The sequence below is a fragment of the Natator depressus genome, chromosome 4 (assembly GCF_965152275.1).
Source record: "Natator depressus isolate rNatDep1 chromosome 4, rNatDep2.hap1, whole genome shotgun sequence".
Lineage (NCBI taxonomy): Eukaryota > Metazoa > Chordata > Testudines > Cheloniidae > Natator > Natator depressus.
This window is the reverse complement of record NC_134237.1, coordinates 52,263,673-52,280,278: the sequence shown is the minus strand read 5'-3', so window position 1 is coordinate 52,280,278 and position 16,606 is coordinate 52,263,673. Positions and strand designations below refer to the sequence as shown.

The 16,606-nt window shown below is 42.2% G+C and overlaps 1 protein-coding gene across 1 annotated transcript in view; it reads left to right on the top strand.

Annotated features, from left to right (window-relative positions):
- RNF150 (ring finger protein 150) overlaps positions 1-16,606 on the top strand; it is a 187,677-nt gene that overhangs the window by 113,926 nt on the left and 57,145 nt on the right. The window contains exon 2 of the mRNA XM_074950904.1: positions 12,719-12,969. Within this exon, the coding sequence (XP_074807005.1) occupies positions 12,719-12,969 (251 nt within the window). The remainder of the gene's footprint in view (positions 1-12,718; positions 12,970-16,606) is intronic.

Genomic DNA, 16,606 nt, shown 5'->3' with positions numbered 1-16,606 from the left:
CTCTTTCCAGCCCCCGCCATAATGAGTATGGGGTGGGGGCCTGAATTTTCTTTTGCAATATAATTTCTATCCTTATTCATGGGTACAATATAAGGGAGTGGCACTGAATATTGGCACGGTTTCCACAAGCGTTGGTGGTTTTAGCTGATATCTCACTCCTGAGGGTAACACAGGCACAGAGCACACAGCTGCTACTACTATCTCAAAGCTGCCAGGCCCAAATGCCAGTAGCTTGTTGACTGCAATGGTGTCAGCCAAACTCACTGCAGAGTACCATGGAAAAGTGCTCTACAGCAGAGGAGGAAATAAGGCAGCCATCTCTGGAAACCTTTGAGAGAGGATTGCAGAGTATTTCCATGGAGGTTTTTCGTCCACATCTCTCAGGAGGATAAAAGGAGCAACGCTATGTACATAAACTGCTCCTCATGGCCCTCCTACCTAACCCAACAGGGGAATAAAAAGCAGATGCCAGGTCAACCTCTGTTGTATCTCCATCTCGTTTTGTATGAGTAAAACAAGCAAAAGTCGATATCTGTGTCGTGTTAATTGGGAATGGGCCAGACACCCTTACAACTTAAACATTGTAAGGAAAACTGCATGCATGCATACACTTGATGTCCCTTCCCCTTCATTGGAGTTGTTCATGCTCAGCTGGCAGGGCTGGCTATGCTGTGGCAGAATCTTGAACAGGTCCTGGCTCGTGGCATGGCTGAAACCACCCTCCACGTCTCTGTCCCCCACCCCCGTTCATCGCAGGGATCTCTGTCTTGTCTCCAAGTGGTTCACAGTGGCTTTTGTGGTGCTGGTGAGGTCTCTGCTAAGCATGGTATAGAACGTGTTGTAAAAGCAGCAGATCTGCAGGGCAACCTGTTGCAGTTCCTTTGCTTTCACACAGCCGTCCTGCTGATCCCAGTCTGTACCCGTTTGCCTGCATCCCCATCCAATATATTTACAGATGTCCACATTTCTGTGGCTGGTCCATAGCTGTGCTCACACAGCCTCATCTCCCCACAGGCCCAGGAGATCCAATACTTCATGTCTACTCCAGGCAGAAGTGCGTCTAGCATGTGTGGAGCTGGCATGGGCCGTTGTATGCAACAATGGAGAGCTGCAATCAGGAAAAGTTATTTAAAAATACATGGGGGTTGGGGGGAATGTTAAGGGGGGGGAATAGCTTCTGGTCTGTGTGATTCCCGCGCAATGGACTTTTAAAATTGTGACCAGAGTGGTCACTGCCTCAGGGAATGCAACATTGTGGGACAGCTACTGGATGACTGTTAGGATCGACATAGGTCACATAGTGTGTACACTCGCACTGCGTCAAACTCAGTAGGTTGTCTATGGCCCAATGCTGTTCAGGCAGGTGGTTTTATTGTGTGTCTGTAACAGCGTACTTGTGTCTGGTGGGAGACAAACTTGAGTGTAGTTGCATACATAAATAGGTCGACTCAAGATGACTTGCATCAACCTAACTTGGTAGTGTGGGCCAGGCCCTAAGTCTCGCACAGATCTGGTATGTCACGTTTTACTGTCTCCTTTCCTCCATCTTTCAAGAAAAACCTATAACATAATATTGTAAAGCTACCTTATGGGGAACAGGCTATAAGGCTCTGTCAGTTATGCTCTCCACTCCCATTCTTCCTCTGCACTTACCCCTAGACCAGAGAGTGAGGAGCCTGAGTCTGCTCCAGCCCCTGCTGCTTCTGATTTGCCTTTCCTACGTAGAAAGGAGTTCCTGCTCCTTTTGGCAGTATTGCACTGACTCCTGCAAGTTTCTCTGCTGATGATCTGACCTCATCTTTCATCTGCCCATAGGGAAATTCAACTTTCAGTTGCACAGTTGAGCACTTTGATAGGTATTGTGTGTCTAAGGCCTCAGGTTAATTAGGCACCCCTGTTGCACCTCCCAGACTATTTATCTATGAAATGTAATGTCTCATGGCTGATACAGGTAAAATCTAAGGAGTTGTTTACGTGATACTGTATTGGTTCTTCTCTGGAATGGCAGAAGCTCATAGAGTACAATGTTTTGTAAACTTCTTGAACTATTTGGGCTTTCAAAACTAGGTTGAGTTCACGCAGCTGTGATTTAAACCCATGTTTATTTTTCTAGGATGTTTGTTAGAAGTCAGGGGTTATCTGGTGTTTTTATAATTTCCCAGTTTAGTGCAAATATTTTGTTAAGCAGTATGAACATGGTTGAACTTTTACTGGGTTGTCATAATGAGTTTGTACTTCTCATTGCATTTGTGGAAATTATAGTGAAGAAGCAGGTTATAAGTAGTTAAACTTTATATTAAAATGCATATATGCAAATCAGATGGAAATTTCCAGTATAGGAAAGAAACAGAACAGCAACATGGTTATAAGGAGAGCACTTTTTTTTTACCAGGGGATTATGATGATGGCTTCATCCTTTATGAACAGTAAACTAAAGAATACCAGGTCAAAGATGCCAATTTAATTTTTATTCTGCTAGTTACTGACTTTCTTGCTGGGTCAGAGACTTTGTGTTGAAGATTCTATCATGTAACGAAATGTAATAATTTATTTTTAAAATACTATAATTTTGTTTTTAAAATACTGTAAAAATGATAAAGCCTACTATAAAAACTCACTCTCTCAAATGTACACCCTAGCAGCAACTGTTGAGAGAAAGAGATCCCAGGATCAGCAAGATAGTAAGTCACTGTGTACAGAACTGGCTCCACTAAACGTGGGAATTAGAACCATTGAGCTGGCTCAAACCACCTGTGATGTCCATATGGTACTTCTAGGGGATACCTGCAGATCCTACTCCATTGCTGCAATAATAATGGGAATGACAATAAGAACCTGCTGAGGTCTTCATTTGCTTTACTGTTTCAAATACTACATATATGGAAAATAAAACTATTTAATGCAGGAGTTTAAAAAAAAGATTTGTTACAGTTTCTTGCACCTTTATCTGAAGGATCTGCTGCTGGCCCCTGTCAGACCGGATACTCGTCTTCATAGACCATTAATCTGAGTCATTTTAAGTCATTAGGGCACTCCTAAATCCTAAATACAGTTCGAGGTTTGGTTACCAGCCACGTTAAAATTTGAAGAGGAACTATTTTACCACATATTGTCTCTGTGTTTGATGTAGGAGAAACCTTCATTGGCATATTAATAGGAAGATTTTGTAGAAGACTTCATAAATCTGCTGAATTTTGTTCAAATAATTCAATTAATCATTTGTCCTTTAACTAAACTTGGGCAGTTGGCAGCCTCAAGAATTACATCTTTTCTGTACTGTGTCAAACATTACATTTTTAATGCTCACCTAAAAATTGACAGAGCATTAAAGATGCAGCCTTTGTTATCCTACCAGACCAGTAACCAGGGGAATAAAGTATATTCCAAAGCACCTGTAAAGCTCCAAGAACAAAATCCATAAATAATGCCATTTGTTTGACAGCCAGCACTGTGGTCAAGGTGGCAAACTTCCATAAATCCTTTTGTCTAAAGTTTTCTGTGCTTATTCACTTCCCAAAGAAAGTGCAAAATCTATTCAGCCATTTTTGAATTTGAGGGGCTAAACCCCTCACTTTTCCAGTACTATATAATTAATACCATATCTCCCCATAGCTTTTCTTTTCCTCACTGCAGATGCACACAAATTACCCAACAATGGGTGGACTTCGAAACTTGCAATTTGGTGTGTACCCAGTGGCGTATTATCGCCTAGGCCAAAAAGGCCTAGGCCTAGGGCGGCAAATTTACAGGTGCGGCAAATTTATAATAGCCATAAGCGCCGACTTTACCCATCGCTGGTGGGTGCTCGTGCTCCTCTGCCGCCCGTGGGCGCGCCGCGTTTCCCCTCCTTCCCTCTCCCTCCTAGGCTTGCCGCACGAAAGCACTGGGAGGACGGAGAAGGGGAGCAGCGGCACACTCAGGGGAGGAGGTAGAACTGCTCCCCGCTCCAGCTCTCCTCCACTGCCTCCTCCCCCGAGCACGCCGCGACTCCACTTCTACCCCCTCCCTCCTAGGCTTGCCGCAGGAAACAGCTGCTGGTGGGTTCCAACGAATTTGTACAAAAACTAAAACAAGTTATTATGGGGCTGGTGGCGGCAATTATTTCAGGGCCTAGGGGCAGCAAAATCATTAATCCGCCACTGTGTGTACCTGTGGAGTATGTTCATGGCCAGATTTGGAAAAATGGTTTGGATAGTAATAAAGTTATGCCGCCTGCCCTTAAAGCTGTATTAACTTTTCCAGCTAATTTCCATGAGGCCAGAGGGAGAGTACCTTTCCCTCACCCTGAGCCCTGCGTCCACCCCACTCACTCTTTCCCGGACTTTCTTCCTCCTCCTCGATTCTGTCCTCCCCTCCACACAGACCCAGGACTGGATGAAGAGCATCTCCATAAGGAGGACGTGCTGCACTTTGAGCTCACTTTCCAAGTAGCAAAGAGAAGCTCTGCATGAGAAGGACCCCTTCTCCTGCAGATTGGGATGGAGAAGAAAGAGTTACTCAATATTTTGGGCCAAATTCATCTCTGGTTAACTCTGCTGAATGAATGGAGTCACTACCACTTGGTGTAACTGTATTAACATTAATGAAGATGTACCAGGGATGTATTTGGCCCACGGACTAGAAAAGAGTCTCTTTTGAGGCTAAGCCAGAACACATCTTTTCAGTATTGCCACTGTCCAATCACAATGCCCTGTTCCATCGATTACCCATTGACACAATGTGATTGGCACTCGTGTGTAATCCTAAAGTCAAGTTTGCTTTGAAACAGAAAAGTTGCTGAAAGGTTAGTCACACATCACACAATTCACTCAACCCAAACTCGTTTGGTTAGATAAGTATGTTTCAGCAAATTAAAATGATTTAAACCAACTCAAAGCCCTACAAGTTCTACCTAACTTGTTTTATGATTGATACACACAGAGGGAAGCATTAACATGTTAAATGTTTCCTAAGCCCTCCCCCCGCCTCAAAAAAATCCATTCATTGCAGCCTGCAATCGTTTGATTCATGATTCACTATGATTCACCCTGACAACTGCTTAAAAATTCATAGCAAACTCTGCACTAATGTTGGACAGAAATAGAAAAAAATACGTAGGTAATAAACTGCTAGTAGGGAATTGCAATTGTTGTTAAAGATATGGCAATGAGAGATGTCTTTTTACGTTTGGATGCATATGCTCAAGAGAAATATCTCTGTATATTATCTGATATGCTTTTAAACGTAGTGGTTAAACTGCACTGGAACATATCAATACAATACCTACATTAATTAGCTGTGACTATTCTCTTTCCTCTGCTTTGAATGGAGTCACTACCACTTGGTGTAACTGTATTAACATTAATGAAGATGTACCAGGGATGTATTTGGCCCACGGACTAGAAAAGAGTCTCTTTTGAGGCTAAGCCAGAACACATCTTTTCAGTATTGCCACTGTCCAATCACAATGCCCTGTTCCATCGATTCCATCAAGGCTGGGCCTCGCCATATGTAATTTCATATGAAACTAAAAGAAACAAATATTTTACTAAGAAGAGAAGGGGGGAATGCGAACATAAAGCTCTCGTTATTTCTCTCTTCTTTGCAATATGATAGTTGAGAATAAAAATCCAGGTATAGTGATCCAATCAATTGAACAACAATCCTTACTGTGCCTTTGAGCTCTGATCAGTCACTCGGTGGAATTTTAAACAAAGCTTGAATGCGAAGCCAGGCTATCAGGTTATTTGTCTCAGAAAACTCTCTGCTCATGTTTTGCTACAGCTGTCTTCTGACTTTCCATTTTTACACAGTGTAGCTGTGTTCAGCATATTTTTCCTGCAGTGTATATATGTAGCATCTTTGCTGCAAAATATCACAAAGTGCTTTGTAAGGGCAAGAGTTTGTGATAGCATGTACTGTCACAGAGAGAAAAAGGGGAGGCAGCAAGGATGAAGAAACAAAGCGTGTAGGTGCAATCAGATGCAAGAAGTTTTGAAGCAAGACATGAAAGGGGGAAATTGCAGAGTGGCTTGTTGGGAGGAAATGCAAGTGCCATCTTCCGACAGGTGGAGGCAACACACATGAAAAAGTGATGCTCAGCTATGATGAGCAGTGGGCATAAAATTTGGAAGTGTTGAGGGCTAGTGCGTGGAACTGAGGTCAGAGTTAGGTGGAGTAAGTTGGGACAAGACCCTGAAAATAGTTTCTCCTTCCCCCCACCCCAGAATAAAGAAATAAAACAGCCACATTTTTCTGAAACTGCCCTTTTAAAAAATAATTACTGAGATTTTGAATTAGGAGACGTTCTCTGTGCTGTCTTCAAGTATTTTATTGTTCTCAGAATACACAAAGCATAGAATGCCCACTGTACTTATAAATGGGGAGAGAATCTTTTTGGAGAACTCTTGTTTTACTAAGGCAGAATAAAACACCTAAGTGTGATCCGGAGTGTGTGTAGCATTATATCTGGCCTACTTCCATTGTGTACAACCACCATAAAATACATTTTAACTTTTTAATAAATAACAGAGCAAGATAAGACTCAGTTAAGGTATTTACACTTAGAAAATTAAATACACTTTTCTTTTTAAAGTCTTGTTTCCTTTCTCGTTAGTTTTATAAAGACTTTAAAAAGGAAAAGTTATTTCTCATAGTGTTCCAGGTGATATTAAAGACTATGTTAAATGCCCTTATTGGAGAAATGAGACCGTTAATTATATTGGTAACTCTTGGGGGGTAGTTTTTGAAGTGGAGTTCTGAGGGGGAGGTGTCTTCATTCTTACAGGTAGGTTTTTTTGTTTTGTTTTTAAATAAAAACCAGATGAAGGCACATAGGACAGCAAGAAAGGAACAGCAAAAGATAAAAGTGAAGCTTCTTTCTTGCATGTTGGCTTGAAAAATTACAGGTATGGCACCTGATCCATGCCCTTGTTAGCCACCTTGAATCCTGGCAAACTGACGAGACTGATAGGTAAACTGAAAAGAATGACCTTTCTTAGGTCACAGGAATGCTCCAAGAGTAGACCTGTCCTATCTGGTTAAGATGAGTTCCTATTAGTCAGAAGACAAAATGGGAAAAATAGGAAAGAAGTAGAAGAATTAAGCTGGGGAAAGAAAGCAATACTCTATGGAAGGGTAACAGCCGGAACCTGACCTAATAGAGGTACTGATGTCAGGTGATTCCCTCTCCTTTCCTGCTTTAGTTAGGACACTTCAAGATCTAGAGAACAATGTGATGGTAAATCCTTTCAGAGGAAGGATGGGAGCCCTGGGTTCAATTCCCTGCTTTGCAACAGCCTTCCTATGTGACCTGAAGGCAAGTCCCTTAGTGCCAAATTTTGAAAGATATCTAGCTGCTGAGTGGGATCTTCAAAAGTGCCAAATCAGTTAGTTGATTTCAATGGGAGTTAAGTGCTTAACCTGTGTAGGTGCTTTTGAAAATTCCACTAGGTGTGTATCTATACTCCATCCATAAATAAGAATGTAAGAATGGCCATATTGGGTCAGACCAATAGTCCATCAAGCCCAGTATCCTCTCTTCTGACTGTAGCTAATGCCAGATGCTTCAGAGGGAATTAACAGAATAGCATAATTATCAAGTGATCCATTCCCAGCATCTGACAGCATCTCCAGCAGCTTTGATGGTGAGTTTGATTGAGTCCTTCTTCCCCTCACTCCTCCAGAAGTTGCCAGGTAACCCCAGGAAAAAGTGTCCAAACCCAGGTGGCAAACTTGTCATATTAAAATAAATTGATCAAAACACATATCTGCCCTAGTTGTGGATACTTGCCCTTATTCCAGTACAATGTTGGTCCATTACTAAAAATGATTTGTGGCCTGACTGGAAACTCTGAAACTTCCTAATCAAAGTTTTTTTAGTTTAAACACATTGAGTTTGTTTTACCCATTTAAACTTTAGTTTATGCTAATTTTACATAATATTTTTACATTGTCTGTTTTCAGATTCACCTGAGCTTTGTTACTTTTTACCTGCCTCGTACAATTCAGGATACATGCCATTGCATAACATGCCATTCTGAAATCTTAAGATTATCTATGTAATGGGATGGTAGGAAAGAAAATCTTTTTTAAAAAACATTAATAGCGATTGCTAATGGCAATACAGCTTAACCATAGAGTCAAATTGCTTAGAAGAGAGTTTAACTAAAAAGCCCCTATACATTAGACAAGCCTATTATTAGGCCTGTGTACATAAGTTACAGATAATACAAGAAGAACAAATCAGCATTATGTAAAGGAAATGAAAAAATCAGAATAATACACACTGTGTAGAGAGAGAAACTAATACATAATCAAGGTGTGATTGATTGTCTCAAGGTAATGCACAAGGGAAATCATGTCATCTATGACACGTAGTTTACCCAACAGCTGTAATTCCACACAAAATGTCAGACCACAAATGCCCATTGCATTTATAAAATAAGCCACTTCAAGGACAAAAAGCACATGAATGCCCTGAATATGAAATTCAGGGGACTAAATAAACTACAGAAGTGCTCATGCACAAGTATGCTGTCAATTAAAACGGGGTCCATTGACCCACAGAAAAAATCAGTTGCAGGCCACACACAGCCCCGCAGTGGGGCACGGAGGCTTGGGGCTTCCCCCTGCAGCAGGGTGAGCCAGCGCAGAGGTTCAGGGATTCCCCTAGGTTCTGGGTTGGGGCCACAAATGAGGGGTACAGGAGAGGGGGTTCTGGGCTGGGGCCAAGAGGTTTGGAGTCTGGGAGTGGGCAGGGCTGGTGCAGGGTCTGGGAGGGTGTTAGGGTGCAGGAGTGGGTTCTGATCTGGGGCAGAGGGCTCGGGGTCGGGGGTCTGGGAGGGTGTTAAGGTGCAGAAGGGAGTTCTGACCTGGGGTAGAGGGTTTGGGGTGCGGGCTCCGGCCAGGCGGCTCCCCCCTCAGGCAGCTCCCAGTCAGTGGGGCTAAGGCAGGCTCCCTGCCAGCCCTGGTTCCATGCTGCTCCCAGAAGCAGCTGGCACATCCAGCCCCTAGGTGGAGGGGCCAAGGGCCTCTCCTCTGTGCGTGCTGCCCATGCCTGCAGGCACTGCCCCCACATCTCCCATTGACAGTGGTTCCCAGCCAAGGGGAGCTGCAGAGCTGGCAGTGTGGTCATGGGCAGCACGCAGAGCTTTCCTGATTGCCCCGATCCTAAGGGCTGCAGGGACTTGCTGGTCACTTCTGGGAGCTGTTAGGAGCCGATAGGACTTTTAACAGCTTGGCAACCCTAGCTTCCCCCCCACAGCGGGGCTCACTGGGGCTTGTGGCTCCAGTCCTGTGCGGGGGTGCTGAGGCTCAGGGCTTCTGGCCCGTGGTGCAGAGACTTGCTGCCGGCCGGATGAAAGTGCAGTGGCCCAGGAATCGGCTAGCTTTCATAGTCTCCAAATGGCTGGTCCTAAGGATCTAGTCCATTATGGCCAACAGTGTTTCTGTGCCTGCCTTTCTTCTCAGGCTGATCCTTCTATGGCCATCTTTTCTTGGCTTTTTTTAAAGCTCTTCCTTTATTTTGATAATTTAGGGTCAGATTGAAACAGGACCTTACGGAGGTGGAGAAAGCATAAAGAGCCTCTTCCTCTAATGCAGTTCCTGTCTCCTCCCCCTGCCCCGACTCCCCTCTAATATCTCTGTGCTGCTCCGTAGAGCAGAATTGGCACTCCCACTGCACTCTGGAAAATTCCAGAAGGCATTCTGCCTCAGCAAGGCAGAGTTCATTCCTGAGGCCTGGTCTACACTTAAAACTTAGCATACATCTCTCAGGGCTGTGAAAAATTCCATGCCCTGTGTCGATGTAGTTAGTTGACCTATTCCTCACTGTAGATGCAGCTATGTTGACCTAGTTGCCCTCTCTTGAGGGGCTGGATTTACTACAGAGACAGAAAGACCCCTTCTATCACTGAAGTAAGTGTCTACACTACAGCGGCCTAGCTGCAGCGCTGCATCTGTGCCACTGTTGCACTTATAGTCCTGACATACCCTAAACTTCTGCAGGAGTGGTACATCTCAGCTCTGTCCCTTTCTACGAGCTGCGTGCATTTTACACAATGAGCTACTTGTGGTTTATGTATTCTAGTGCTTCGTTTTGTTTGATCAGAGAAGCTGTTGATCTAGTGGTCTTAGCTTATGCCTGGACTAAGGCCACTAGATCACGCCTCTTCCCACTAGCTTAGTGGTCTTAGTCCAGGCATAGGAACCAGGATTTCCTAAGACCTAATGCTAGGTCTGACATTGTGACACCAAGTTATTTAACTTCTCTATGCCTCACTTTCCCCATCAGTACAATGGAGACAGTACTTACCTAGGGGTACTGTGGGTATTGATTAATTAAAGTTTCTATGGCGATTTGAAAATATGTAAGTACTGCTTGTGGTTCTCATTACTGTGTATGAGCAGGAGATGAACCAATGTCTTGTTGCAGGAAAGGGAATACTAATGTGATCTGAAAGAAATATTTCTACATCAATGGTCTATTGTCAGTTGGAGAAAAGACTATTGTGCAGAGAAGGCAGATAACTGTATCTGGAGAAGATCAAAGGAGTTTTTTGAGATGTTAGGGGGCTTGAGAGCAAAGGGACTGAAAATACTACTTTTCCTAAGATATGACATCTGCACAGATGTTATATTTATGCCAATACAACATGCGCTTCATGGCTGGTACAGTAATGGAAGGGGTTCATAGTAGAGGCCTGAGGAGGGAAAAAGGGCTGACAGAAATGTGGGCATGCTGACCTGAAAGGGTGAAACATAGCTTGTGGTGAGAGAGAAATATCTAGAATTTAACAGCCTGGAGTGACCAACACAACCAGTGATCTTTAAAGATATGAGCATTTCATTCTGTCTTTGCCTGATATAATTCCAAGGTTTGCACCTATTTAGGTGAAACTGAGTTCACGCTGAGGAGTATTTGGAACTATTTTACCTGTTGTTTAATCTCAGTTTCCTAATATGCTGCTTTACTGTTTTTGCAATCTGTCAAATTTTACATGGTTCTTGGGATAATTTACTGAGGTAAATTACATCTCAAAGACAGCTAAACGATTCATTAGCCCCTGAGAGATAAGAGGTGGGGTGGGGAGTGCTGTGCCCACATGTGCAGCTTCGGTTCTCTGTCAAAGGCATGGTCCTGGAGCCCAGTCTCCTGTGGTGGGGGTCAGTGCTCTGACTCTGGTGAATCCAAAGTGCTCAGGAAACATTTGAAGAGACGGATTTGAACAGCAAAGTTGAAAGTCATCAGCAATATATTATGAACAGTTGAACCCTTGATGAGATGTATATACCATCCTCCAAATGCATTTGATTGCTGGCTTTTTCCAGAAGCTGCCATTCGGAGAGTTAAGGCAAAAGTTAATAATGGTTCTTTTTTTTTTTTTCCTTTTTTCTTTCTTACAAACCTTTACACAGTGTCCCTTTTATTTCAACGAGCCCTTTGAGCAAACATGTCAAATTCATTCTGTGGGAAGGGCCAAATTACACTTTCAGTTATACCACTTATTAGATAAACTCCCATTAAGATGAATGAAGTCAGTTCACACCCCCTGAGCTGCTGTTTCGGGCTGCCTATGCCACAACAGATCACATTCAGAAGGTTGTTATTGCAACCACAAGGGCTAGACATTTTTTATTTTAGGTTATTTATTTATTTATTTGCTAGAATCTACCATGGGCACTGGATTAATACATCAAGCAGACCAGCGGTCTGACACCCTTAACTAAAGTAGAGTAGTAAAACAAAAATGTATTTCAGATGGAAAGGGAGTAAAGTTGATGGTTACATTTACTAACCTGTAATATTTTTGAAAGAAAAGATGTAATTGGATCCATCTTTAAGTCACCTGGTAAAAGGGACCTGTAATGAATCTTATCATGTTTGTTTCCTTTGTCTTTTATCCTCCTAATCACTCACTCATTTTTGAGCTCTATATTGACTGTATGCTGGAAACGTTGCTGCGAATGAATGTGGAACATTTAACGTAACCTGGCTATCATCCAGACAATACTGTTTTGCTTTCTCCAAAAGCATCAGATGCCTTTGGACAACATTAGGTCTCAGTTAATTCAGTGGAAATCCAGAGTAACTCCATTCAGTAGAGTTAATCTAAATTTTAAACTAGTGTAAGAGCAGATTTTACTCCCTTGGTCGCTTAGACAGTTTTCTTTTGCGTACTTTTTTCTCACATACATCGTGCCATCCTGAACTACACCAGATGCAGCAAGATCAGATCCCAGGATCTGATCGTATGTTTTAGGAATCCCTGTTTGAGTACTTGGATGCAGAGGGAAAACATTGTACTTGTTTCCTTTTACAGACCCGTGAAGTGTGCAGCATGCTGGTAGAGCACAATACATCTGTCTGTGCTTGTAGCACACAACTACTCCTATCTGTATTTATGCCATGGCTATATCTTCTATATAAGCCTCAATAGCAGTGGGAACCTGTGTTTGTGCCAACCCATGAACCTTCCCTTAGTCACACAACCACCCTTGAGGCTCAGTGTGCTGGACCAGATTGTGTAACTGGTTACAGCTGAAACCAAAGTTTTCTGCTGGATTTTGTCTGGCTTACCTCGCAATAAAAAACAGCATGCAGCAGAATGAGGGGAAGGTTTTATTTTGTGACTGTTGAGCTCTTTTTACTGTGCCACGGCTGACTCATCTTCTTTTGTGGCTGCTGCTGTTCCTGTTTTTTCTTATTGTTTCTCCCCCTCCCTCTCCTATCTGACAGGTGTAGAAGATGTAGTAGCAATAATGATTCCTGAGCCTAAAGGAAAAGAGATAGTGAGTCTGCTGGAGAGGAATGTTACTGTGATGATGTATATAACAATTGGAACACGCAACTTGCAGAAATACGTCAGCCGTACCTCAGTGGTGTTTGTCTCCATCTCCTTCATCGTGTTGATGATCATCTCCCTGGCATGGCTGGTCTTCTATTATATCCAGAGATTCCGATATGCAAATGCCAGAGACAGAAACCAGGTGAGGAACATGTGAATGGGCTTTGGGATTTGTCCTGCATTGCTTAAAATGACCATTTATCCTCCCAAGAGCATCACCATGTGATTTAAAGTTTAAATAAAAATTTTCTCTTGGGGGAAGCACTAATATGAGGTAGCAAAGGACGAAAAGGGAAATGGGTTGTGTTAGAGGTGCTAACATCTCTGGGAAATCAAAAGACTTCCAGAAGGGTAGACAGGACTCAAGGAAGAGAAACCTATATAAATATGTTCTTTGCATAGACAGTAGGATAGGAAGCAAGGTGTTTGAAGGACATGAGTTTTCCTTTCTTCTCACCATCACTACAACTGATAAATAATGAAAAGAGAATTAAATATTTGTGTACATTTGGCATTTACACACACACACACGCAATAGTACAAGAAATAATCAGAAAGATAATACTATATCTAAGGGGAAAAATTCCCTTAGTACATTTATCTAACTGACCTAGAAATGCATATAAATGAATCTAAGACCTAGTCAAAGGTGACTGCAGAACAGTAAGTTGGTGTACAAAAAAGGGGTGTGCCACAACTGAAGAGGGGAAAAAGAATGGAAAAGTGTTTTAATTTTAAAATATTTTATTCACAAATACTAAAACCTCTCCATAAGGGTCTTTGCATAAAGACATCTATTCTCCTCTCAGGCCGTTGACACTGACTGCTGAACATGTATATGAAGTAATGCTGGTTATTAGTAAATCATTGTCTGCAGGTATGGTATGGAAATGAATGGGATTCCAGGTGTAATTACTTGATTGCATGCACAGTTATGGTACCCACATGCAGAAACTAGGAACATATTCACTAGTATCCCCAAACTTCTGAAAACTAGACATGTTACGCCCATATTGAACCCATTGTCTTTGGTGCGCTGTCTAAATTCCAGCGGAGATAATTACATTCTTACTGCACAAAATTCCATGCTGTATTTTCAGTGGAGAATTTATTCTTTACATTTCTAAGTAGAAGCTGCTCTCCATCCCACAAACCTATCAATTTTGAACTATAACATACTTTAAAGCAGATTTTTCATTTCAATAAGTACTTTTCAAGGGTTTAGGGAGGTTGCTATGCACAAACTAAAAATTCATTTTATGAATTTGATCTACTAAAACTGTCACCATTCTTGGGAACCAAACATTTGAGGTATTACAAACAGCTCTTGTCTAGAGCTGGGCAGATAGTGGATTTTTTGGTTTGCTGGAAGTTGTGAAAAGTTAAAACAAATTTTCATTTTTGGGTCAAACCTAAAATGGCATTTTTTGAAAATTTTCAGTGAAAAAGCTTCAAATCAAAACATTTTGACATTATCAAAACAGCATATTTCAAGTCAAAATGCTCTCTGTCTCTCCTCTTGAAGCTGTTCCACTGTGTATAAATAATTAAATAGTCACAGAAGCAGGGACTCGACCTTGGATCTCCCACATCCACCATGAGTGCCCTAACCACCAAGTCTTAAAGTTATGCTCACTCTTTCCTTGGCCCGTTGGCTGTCTGTCATTATTCATAGTGACAAGTCATAGTCATTCATGATGACGATGGATAGTCATTGGGCCAGGGAAAGAGTGAGCATGACTCTGGGTTGTTAGGGCCCTCACCTAGGATATGGGAGAACCAAAGGCAAGATCCATTTATTTCCTATTGTCAGGGAATTTGTTTCTAAGAGCTTGCTTTACCATATTATGCTGGACATATGCTATATCCCTTTACTGGTTCTTAGTTACTGCTACCATCTTTCATAAGAGAAGTAAAACCAAGTCTGTCGATTTGTGGTAATTAAAGATCCCATGGCATTTTGTTTGTACGATAAGGAGCTGATTATCCTCAGAGCTGTGGCCTAGTGCCAACTGAAATAATTAACCTCTGCCTAAATAAATTCTCCCTGCAATTTTAATAGGATACAGTATTCTTCATTTTCTGCTGTAAACCATTGTGTATTGTTTGTAAGATAACTGCCATGTTCTATCTCAGGGGGCTTCATGTCAGAGGTAGGTGAAATATCCCTCCCCATAGCCCACGCACTATGGAGAGTCCAAACTCACCCACTTACTGAGCTTTAGTTTGATTAGCATAGAAATTAACAATAAGATATCAAAGCTTGGCTCAAAACTACTTTCCAGGCTTGACTGCTTCTAATGTTCCTATCGAAGGACTATTCCCTCTGGACAGGGCCAGGCCTGTCTCCCTTTTATCCAAGTGGGGTAATAAGTCAGTGAGTCAGTAGAACCCATTTAACCCTTTCCCAACAATCAAATACTGCTAACAGGGATGGATGTTTCAGGCAAGCAGTACCAGCCAGTATGCGATGATGATGATGATAGCAGTACACCAAAAAGGTTTTGAAGTAAAGAGAAGAGGTGCTAATGTTGCTACTTGGACAGTGGCATATAGGTTGATTTCTTGTCAGCAACCACTATGAATATTGATTCAACACAGTAGAGGGTCTGCCGGTGCAGAAGAGTGTAGCATGCCTCCACCCTCAGAAGCCTCAAATTGGTCTGTGATTGCTATTTAATCCTAGGCAGAACATATAAAGTGAGTGTTTTTTTAATTTATAAGTCAATATCTCATTAAGGTATAACATAAACAGGGCATGTTAGTGTGTTCGGTTGAGGTTCAAAAGCAAAGTTTCCTCAGGCAACTGATCTCTTACTCTCTCATCTCTGTTTTACTCTCTGACTATTTTGCCGCTCTTCCTCCAATTTCTTTCTCCTCCTTGGACTGGGGATTTTGACATGGAATAATGTCACACTCTGTAGCAAAAAAGGGGAGTCCATGCATGCAGGAAGCAGCCAAAGCAGTGCCTGTAGCAAGTGAGATGTTGGTCAGCTGAGATAGATAGAGGCTGCAGATTTTCAAAAATGTGGAAAATCCCAGGAAGATAGGGAAGAAGAGCACAGATGGGGAGAGAGAGTAAAGTTTTTACATCATTGGCACTTGGGCAGAGGAAACCATAGCAACATGCCTGCTTCATTGTTTTTCTCTTTCATGCCTCCTGCAATCATTAATGTAAGGAGCTGACAAAAGAGCACAACTCAGACTTGTCCTTTCTGTGAGGGTTATCTCAGTTTTCCTAATGTTCTATTTTTCTTATCTTTGTCATTTTTGTTTATGGTACAGGGATAGGCTAGCAACACTCCTGTCCTGAGATACTGTATCTTCTTGCGTGTATGATAGAGCAGCAGCTTGTATTTCTTTCCTTGGGTAGAGTTGAAATCTGACTCCTTTTGTCATGGTGCTCAAAGGCTTTTCCCATTATAATCATTGTGTGTGTCTGTGTCTTTTGTCTTTGCACAAAGATACTGTGCTTACTTGTAGAAAGCCCTGTACATGCTGTAGCGCATGCATCATCAGCCAGGTTTGAGAAGTATGCGTCTTCAGTTTGTATTTCATTTGGTCCAATAAAGTACAGCCCCATTTATCCAAAGAGCTAGGGTCACAGCCATAACCTTTTGGATAAATAGAGTTTCAAATTAAGGGGGAGCCAACCGGTTGGCCAGTTTAGAAAAGGCAGTATTCCCAGTCCCCACTCCAGAGTTACAATAAAAGCTGGCTTTACAGACTGGCTGGCTATCTCTGAAAATGCCAAGAGCTGTGACTGAGATTCATTTAAC